General features: G+C 48.9%; 1 protein-coding gene and 1 non-coding gene across 2 annotated transcripts in view; one reads left to right on the top strand and one right to left on the bottom strand.

Annotated features, from left to right (window-relative positions):
• Positions 1 to 5,727, top strand: part of LOC142821510 (zinc finger protein 688-like) — a 43,821-nt gene extending 38,094 nt beyond the window's left edge. Inside the window, exon 5 of the mRNA XM_075912657.1 lies at positions 1,209 to 5,727. Coding sequence (XP_075768772.1) covers positions 1,209 to 1,303 — 95 coding nt within the window. The 3' untranslated portion in view covers positions 1,304 to 5,727. The remainder of the gene's footprint in view (positions 1 to 1,208) is intronic.
• Positions 804 to 1,018, bottom strand: LOC142821666 (small nucleolar RNA U3). Its single transcript, XR_012898354.1, has one exon. It is a non-coding gene; the product is annotated as a small nucleolar RNA U3 (small nucleolar RNA).
• Positions 5,728 to 8,908: the final 3,181 nt, after the last annotated feature.

The raw sequence follows: 8,908 nt of genomic DNA on the forward strand, positions 1-8,908 counted from the left end.
ACCACACAGGAGAGAAACCCTTTACCTGCTCTGACTGCAGGGAAATCTTTAGTCGGTGCTCCTGCCCTACTAACCATCAGATAAAACATACAAGAGAGTCACCTCATAACAGCTCTGATTGCAGAAAAGGCTTCAAACACAGATCAAACTTTAACATAAGAACGGCCATACTGGGTCAGACCAAAGATCCACCTAGCCTAGTATCCTGTTTTTCGACAGTGGCTAGTACCAGGTGCCCCAGAGGGGGTGGACCAAAGATCATTATCAAGCAATTTGTCTCCTGCCATCCTTCTCCAGCCTTTGACAGAGGCCAGGGGCACCATTCCTTACCCCTGCATTAGAGTAATTGGCTACTGCCAGCAAGATTTTGCACAAATACTCTTTAACACAAGAATTTTTGCATTAGAGTATTTGAGCAAGAGGTCTACACTGGCATGTGCCTTTGTGTAAAAAAAATGTGCCATTTTAACCACGGGGCTTTTTTGCGCAAGAAATTCATGTTGCCTGTCTACACTGGCCTCTTGCGCAAGAACACTTGCAGAAGAGGGCTTATTCCAGAGCAGGAGCCTCATAGCTCTTGTCCAAGCAGCATTGTTTTCACACATTAGAGTGTCAGTGTTCTTGCGCAAGTATTCCCTGCCAGTGTGGACAGGCAGCAAGTTTTGCACAAAATCATGCCAGTGTAGACATTGCCAAATAGTACAATTAAATCCAGGAATTAAAGAAAAGCTGGGACAGAATGATAAAGTGAAATCCCTGCTCTTCTCTACTTCAAAACTAACTTAACTTTTTGACAATAACCAACCATTCAGCCTGTTCTTTCTTCCTCCAGCTTCCCAAAAGGAAAGAATGAGCAATCATCAATAGCAGACAACTATTACATTAAAGCAACACTGTCTGCTTGTTTCCTGCTCAAAGAAAACACTGTCACTCATTCTCATGGTTAGCAAGACCAATCACTTTCAGCTATATTTCTTTAGTTACCAACTATAGAAATGATCCTTGAAAGTACAGTCTTAACAGGCCTCTGTTTGCAACACACCCACCCTCATGTGCATTCACTTTCTCCTCATGGGGAATGTTTTCACAGAACACTTAGAAAATTCAAGAACAGAAATAATATTAGCAAAGTGCTTGTCCCATTCAAACACACTCCACCAGATTTAGAAATCTGTATATTAGAATATGCTCTGTGTCCCTGTTTACAGAAACATGCCTCCTGATTAGCATGTGGAGCACCTGGCAGCCAATCAAAATCTCTTGCTGTTTCTTCCTGAAACTGCAGTTCCTGAGGCTCCTCTAAGTCAGAGGTAACAAACTGCCAATCTGCAGACCAGCAAGGGTCCAAGAACCCCTGCATGCCAGGCAGAGGTGGAAAGTAAGTAGAAATACTTGATTACACGACTCAAGACCTTTTTTGGGTATTTGTACTTTTCTCAAATAATTTACTTTTGTCACACTTTGACGTTTAATCAAGTTGGGATTTTTTAGAAAATATTGTACTTTTTACTCCACTCCCATTTCCAGAAGTGCTGGGTTACTCACAACTTGTATCATTCTTATTTGCTAAAGCACAGCTGCATCTGCAAGCACCCAGTCATCCAAAAAATACCCAATCCACAAACACAATGCCTTTGCCAAGGAAGAAGCCTTTTAATAAACTGCATCAACATCTTGTCATTCAAACCTAGTATTTCTGCAGACCCTGGTTCTTGTTCTTCTGCACAGCACAGCCTGTGGAGACCAAGGACCTGCCATTGGGCTTCCAAATCACACCCTTGTTGAAAGGATGGAAACAGAATCCAGACACACAGCAGGTTTGAGCTGGCTCCAGCTGAGGGACAGGTTTGTCTGGTTTATGTGCATTGGCACAGGACAGCAGTAAGAATTTGTATTCATTTAAAGAATCCAAAAAATAGAAACCTAGAATATAATTGAATTGGAGAAATAAATGGTCAGTTGGATTTGAACCAACAAGCCTACAACTTGCAGTCAAACGCTCTACCACTGAGCTACACTCCCTGATGTTTGCAGTGTTAGGAGCTGAGAAGGGAACAAGAGGCCTTCGTACCCCACACACCTCAGGTAGGATGGACTCTCACTGACCCCCAGATTGTGACTGGTCCTAAGAAGGGATTTGCCCTGAAAGCAGCAGAGCTGGGGCAGGACGGAGAGTCCTGAGATGAAGCTGATGGAGGGAAGGCAGGAGAGCAGTGTGTCCCAGTTGCCCAAGACACCAGTTGTAGGTCCCTTACGGTGAAATATGCTGCTGCCACTTTGCCACCTCTGCCTCTCACTGACATTCATGGGTGTTCTTTTGTGCTGCCCAGTCTCTGTTCCTCACATGAACAACTCAGCCCCCGGGGCCTGTCTCCATCACTTCTACCTCTGCTAGGTGAAGGGAGGCCGCTGGGCCCAGCATCTTTCTCCCCAACCAGGGCTGGCTTTTGGGGAGAGGAAGGGGCCACTGGAGGCACTTGGTCCCCTGGCTGTGTCCATGGAGAGGTGGCTCTGCTGAAAGCCAGACTGGTTTTCCTATTGTTAGGCAGGACCCTGCAATCCATGTTCTCTCCTGCTTTTGTAGCCTCTGTTGCCTTCTCCATGTGTCCTTTCTGATGGGACAGGCATGTTCTTCTCAGGGTTTGGGTACCATCTTGCCCTAGGAAGGGGTGTGGCCAAAACACAGGCCTCACTGTGAGCAGGATTTGAACCTGCACAGGGAAACCTTATTGGATTTCGAGTCCAACGCCTTAACCATGTCGTGAGAATCACAGGTCTGATGATGCATGCCCAAAGGGGGAAGGACAGAACCAGGTGGACAGTTTTATCAAATAAAAAATATTTATTTATGACAGTGGTGAATTTATAGTATTTATTCTAAGATTTTTAATAGACCGTGTTGATAATAAATTTACAGTATTTATTCTATGATTTCTAGTTAAACGTGTCAGAGATGTAAGGATGGGAATGGCAAGGGAAATAGTGTCTAATCTTAAAATATCCAGCTACACTAATTAAATAACAGTGATAACTACAAACTCTATGTACTACCCAAAAACAACTACAACACTAAGCTTATACAACAAGAAAAAATCAAATCATACATACCAACTTACACAGCACATGGAACATTTCACAGATATCGGTTCGGTTGCGAAGTCCTTGGTTAAGCCCGAGAGTCGGGGGAGGTGGCTGGTCCGTTGATCAAGCCGGCAGCGCTTTGAAGTATACGAGAAGGCACATGCACAGTGGTACGTGTGTTGTGAAGACCTCTTCGAGCGAACTGTGCGATGGGTATTTATCCCCAAATCTGCACATTGCTTTCCCGTGCTTGCATATTACCATATATGGCCCAATGGTCACCAAGTGGGGGGGTCTGTGTCCCAGGGGTTGGGCCGAAACTGCAGGTTTCATGCGACCAGGTAAGCCCTGCAGTTCTCACACCAAGGTGACAGGCAGGAGAATCTGAGGCTATTTTCCCCTTTTTACACCTTCCCTTTTTCTAAAGGCAATGGTATGCAGGAAGGGTGCGGCCGGTTTCTCTCAAGGAGTACTGCAGCCCACTATAACAAAAGCGGCCTGGCCAAACTTTTTTACTGGGGGTACAGTTTCTTTTCTCTAACCACTCAGCCATCACAGCTGCAGGAAAAAATGAGCCCGGGAAACTGGTAAATATTCTCAGTGCCCAGGCCTGACATCACCTGACCCACAGAATTCACACAGCAAACCATTTCAATGGTCATGCAGCAGGTCCTGGCCGCTCTGGTCTGAGGCTGACTTGGAGGTGAGTTCTGCTTCCAGGTCTTCCCCCCTCCTTCATGGTCTTCTTCCTTCCTTTCCCTCCTTCTTCCTCTTCTCTTGTCCTCTTTTCCTTCTTCTCCCTGGTCTCCTTGGACACCAGTTTATATAGTGGAAATTGAGTCCTGCTTAACTAATTCTTTTAATATGATTTTACTAACCAAAGCTAACATACTATTATGATTTACCTAACCAATCATACTCCATCACCTTTATTGATTTTCCCCCAGCAAAATTAATTATACAGCAGACAGAAACAGCTACAATTCAGACAGCGATCACACAGACAAACAATAGGAAAGTGAGGACAATAATCCTAGAATGCCAATTGCACAAACACAACTATTGATAAGCAATTTTATGCCAGACAAAATGCTGTTACCTAAGTTTTCTCTACCCATCCTGAGATCTGTTTCTTCCTTGGTGACAGTGGGTGTCATTAGGATCGGACCCCTAGATCTCATGGTCTAGTGTGACACTATTTAAATGTCATTTAGATTGAATGTGACTCTATACTTTACAGCTCATTGCTGCCGCTCTTCAGTCTGGCTACAGAAGAATGCTTTAGTTTAGGCTCACCAAATAGCTACAGGCCTTGCAAGAGGACTATAAAAAAACCATATTGTTGCAGGTACAAGGTAGCAGGACCCCAAGCACACAAAACACGACTGTAAAGGAGCACATACCCTCAATCTTCTGATCCAAAGTCAGATACCTTATCCATTAGGCCATGCCATCTTAGCAATGGGTAGCTAGACATGTGTAAGTAGGGAGTAGTCTAGAGAGGCCATCTGGTTTTATTATTTTCCTTGTGTGGGGGCTTAGAAATCATGTCTGAACTGGTGAATTATTTTTAATTGGTTTAACTAAGGATTGCAGCACAGGGTTTTTCCTGAGTCTATGTCTCTTCATGGCTCTCTACCACCTAGGATATCTCTATACTGCACCTCTCTTCCACAAAAGTATATGGAAATTAAGCGCTGATTGCCATGCTTAAGCATATTGCCATGCTTTAGTTGCATAATTAATTAGGGTCCATTTTTGCACAAAAAGTAGCTGTGTAGACTGGGGCTCTTCCTGACTCCTGCTTCCCTTGACTCCAGTTTGGCCCTGGGCCTCTTCACTTTACAGGCTTTCTGTTGGTCCCATGGTGTAGGGGGCAGCATTCAGGACTCTGAATTCTACAATCTGAGTTCAAATTTCACTGGTACTTTCATTGTCTGGTTGCTGCAAAACCCTCCCATTCCATGTGCTTTAGCTTCCTTGCACTCAGGCTGATGAGAAGAGAACTTTGTGCCTCCTGCTGGGTGTCTAATGCCCAGTGGCGCATGGTGTTGTGTCTGGCTGGCTCAGCAGAAGGCTGGGATGTGCTGGGGCCATGGAACCTACCAGCCTGGCTAGAAATGCAGGGGGCTGAGTTTGTGTTTCTCGCTGATGTTCTCACATCTGTTTCCAGCAGCTGCCAGGCTCTGCCTAGTGCTCCCTTGCACTAAAGGGAGGGAGTCTCAGGACGGGGCCTCAGAGAATGTGTGTTCCCAGCTTCTGAGAAAGGTGAAGAAACCTGTTCTACTCCCTTCGCTGGCTCTAGGCTGAGGGAAATTGATGCCTTGTTGTAGTCTTTGCTCCCATTTTCCTATGTCCTTCTGGAACACAGAAGAGGCCTCCCCTGACCACCCATGGAACTGCTGGTTCAGGAAAAGGCTGATTGGAAAGGAACGTTGGGAAGAAGGAAACCACAAGCCTGGAGCTGGTGCAGAGGTTGCTGTGACTGGCACTAGCAAGGCAGGGCTCTGACTTCCATTCTGAAGCCCTGGGTACCACAAACTGGCCACTGAGTCCTGCTCCATGGTCGTCCCAGTGCTCTGGGAGCAAGCAATGTGCCTGTAACTCCCTGCCTCCCCCCGCCCAACGGGTGGTGCCCAATAGAACAGTCCCTGTAAGAAATGTGTCACTTTCACCCCTGGGAGCAGCTCAGCCAGGCAAAGGGGCTGCCTGGGGCAGGACATTAGCCCTGGAGGGCAGGGGTGTGTCAGTGACGTCACAAGGACCTTTTGCTGCCCCTCAGCTTACTGGGTAATGGAGTTTGGGAGGCAGTGACCTCACAGAGAGTCCATGACAATGGCCAGGTGGGACAGGCTGCAGGGCAGGGGCCATCTCAGAGACCCCCCCCCCCATGGCTTTGCTGTAGGGAGTCTCCTTGAGAGTTGCCCTTGTGGCCTTTTTGGAGCCTTCTCCTTTCCCACGACTAACTGACCTAGAAGGCAGACGTCTCTGTAGAGAAGGTAAGAACCTCCAGGAAGGCCCCTGCTAATATAGCAGGAGAGTTAGCTCAAAGTGCTTTCTTTGCATGCAGGAAATACTAGGATTTATGCCCCCATTCTCCAATAAGGGGGAAAATCCCAATTTTTCTTTTTATTGTCAGAGCCAGCCAGGGGGCTAAGTGGCTCCAATAGCCACCCCCCCCTTTCTACTTGCTCTCCCCAAAATCCAGCCATGTTGAGGCAGAGAGCTGCTGGACACCAGCTCTCCTGGGCCAGACAGTGGCAGGAGCACTGGAGACAGGTTGCAGGTAGGGCAGAATTAGCTGCATTGGAAAAGTGCTGCCTTTGCACATGAGAGGAAGCAGGATTCCCTCCCATCTTCTCCCACCAGCTCGCTGGTGGTGAGGGGCTGGCCCCTTTCCTGCTGCCCCAACTCTTATTCCCACAATGCCCCTTACACCATGGTACCTACAGCTGACACCCAAGGGTGGCACCTGGGGCTCTCAGCTATCAGGCTGGTCTCTGTTCTCCTGGCTTCCCTCCATCCCCTTCATCACTCAGGACTCTCTGTCCTGCCCCAGCTCTGCTGCTTTCAGGGCAAATCCCTTGTTAGGACCAGTCACAATCTGGGGTCAGTGAGGATCTGTCCCATCTGAGATGTGTGTTACACAAAAGCCTCTTGTTCCCTGCCCTGTTCCCAACAGTGGCTGCATATATCTGTTTCCGTGGAGGGTGTAATTCAGTGGTAGAGTGTTTAACTGCGCATCAAGCGGACCTTGGTTCAAAGCCAAGTACCACCTTGGAGAAAATTCCTTCTAGTGGCAATATTTTCCTTTCCAGTTCCATCACACTCTGGCTTTACATTGCTTGAGGTTCTTGACATTAATAAGAACCCTTAATGCAGAGCTACTCAACTTTGGAAACCCAGGGGGCCACAATGAATGGCATTTCACCAGGATGGACAGGGCAGGTGTCCCTAGCTGGTGTATTCCAGAAGCTGGGAATGGGTGATGGGAGGGATCATGTAATAATTGTCCGTGCTGAGGATTCCCTTGGGACAATGAAATTGGCTGCTGTCCTGAGACAGGATCCTGGGCTAGTTGGACAACTGGCATGGCCCAGTCTTGTTGCTTTGATGTTCTGTTTGGCTGTTCTTGTCCCCTCTGGGCAAGGGAGAATGGACCCTCTCCCGCATCCTGAAGTGGACAGAAAATGGCCTGTGAAAGGCTAGTGTATGTGAGCAAAGGAGCTTGTTTCATGTGTCCCTGGTGGTTTAGTGTTTAGGATCCAGCACTCTTACTGCTCTGGTCTGGGTTTGATTCTCAGTCAGGGAAGCCAGCCTGAACTTTCACATAACAACTGCCTAGTCATTTTTCTCACCTCATTACCAAATGTTACAGCAGCTGTGACCCAAGAGTTTACCTCAGGGCCCCTTTTCCCCCTCTCCCTCACTGCTAAGACAACACTTGTCATTTTCAGAAGGGGCAGAGCTGGGTGACTCAAACTGCCCCTCCCCTCTCCTGCATGGGCAACACTACAGGACGCTCTGTGGCGCACTCAGCAGTAGCCCAGTGGGGCTGGGGAAAGCACTGTGGACTGGTGGTGGATGGAGTCGTGGTTCGCATGGCAGCCGGACAAGCAGTTGGGCTGGGTTTGTGGATGTTCTTTACTGCTGCCCTGTCTCTGTTCTCTGACTCGCCCCTTTCCCATCCCCTGGCCCTGCCCAGCTCTGACTCCTGCCTGGCTGCCTCCCTCATGGGCTGAGCTCAGGGGCTGGGCTGGTGACCTGCTCCACCGACACCTCCTGTCAGTCTGCTCCATCACTCAAAGCATGCCAGGGAGCTGAGTGATTGTGTCCTTGAGTGGCATTCTCAGCCAGCCAATCAGCTTTGTGAGGAGTTCATAGAGGCGGGGCAAAGAGCTCTCTTGTTAGGCCAGCAAGGAAGCAGCCAAAGCTCCACCCCCAGGGATCCAGCTGGAGACCATGTGGAGGGAGCTGCTGCCTCTCCCCTGTGTAGCAGGCACTTTCCCAGGAGGCAACTCTGCCCCCTGGGGCCTGTCTCCATTGCTTCTGTCACCGCCAGACAATGGAAGGCTGAGTGCCAGCAGCTTTCTGCCCCAGCCTGACTGGCTTTTGGGGAGACAAAGTAGGAAGAGGGAGGGGCCACTGGAGACATTTAGCCCCCTGGCTGGCTCTATGTGTGAGAAGAAAAATGGGGATTTGCCCCATTAGTGGAGAATGTGGGCATTGATCCCACTGCCTGTTGCATGCTAAGCAAGCACTCTACCACTTGAGCTAATTCCCCTGCTGTATCAACATAGCCCCTCTTCGAGGCTCTTCCCTTCTCCACGGGGACGTCTGACTTCTACATCAGTCAGTGGAGGGAAAGGAGAAGGCTCCAACGAGGCTCCTCCTCACACTAGTGCTTGTGACCCTCATTCTCTCTCTGGCCTCGAGGTCAGATCTCAACCAGGAGACTCCCTGCAGCAAAGCCATGGGGGGCTCTGAGACTCCTTGCAACAAAATCTCTGAGGTTTCCTCTGCCCTGCAGCCTGTCCCACCTGGCCATTGTCATGGACTCTCTGTGAGGTCATCACCTCCCAACCTCCTTTAGCCAATAAGCTGAGGGGCTGCAAAAGGCCCTTGTGATGTCACTGCCACACCCACCCCTGCCCTCCAGGGCTAATGTCCTGCCCCAGGCAGCCCCTTTGCCTGGCTGAGCTGCTCCCAGGGGTGAAAGTGACACATTTCTTACGGGGACTGTTCTATTGGGCACCATCCCTTGCATGAGGGTGAGGCTTAAGACAGGAAGTTGGGGGAGGGGTTGTGATAGGACAGTACCTGTAAG

The sequence above is a fragment of the Pelodiscus sinensis genome, chromosome 31 (assembly GCF_049634645.1).
Source record: "Pelodiscus sinensis isolate JC-2024 chromosome 31, ASM4963464v1, whole genome shotgun sequence".
In the NCBI taxonomy this organism is placed as follows: domain Eukaryota; kingdom Metazoa; phylum Chordata; order Testudines; family Trionychidae; genus Pelodiscus; species Pelodiscus sinensis.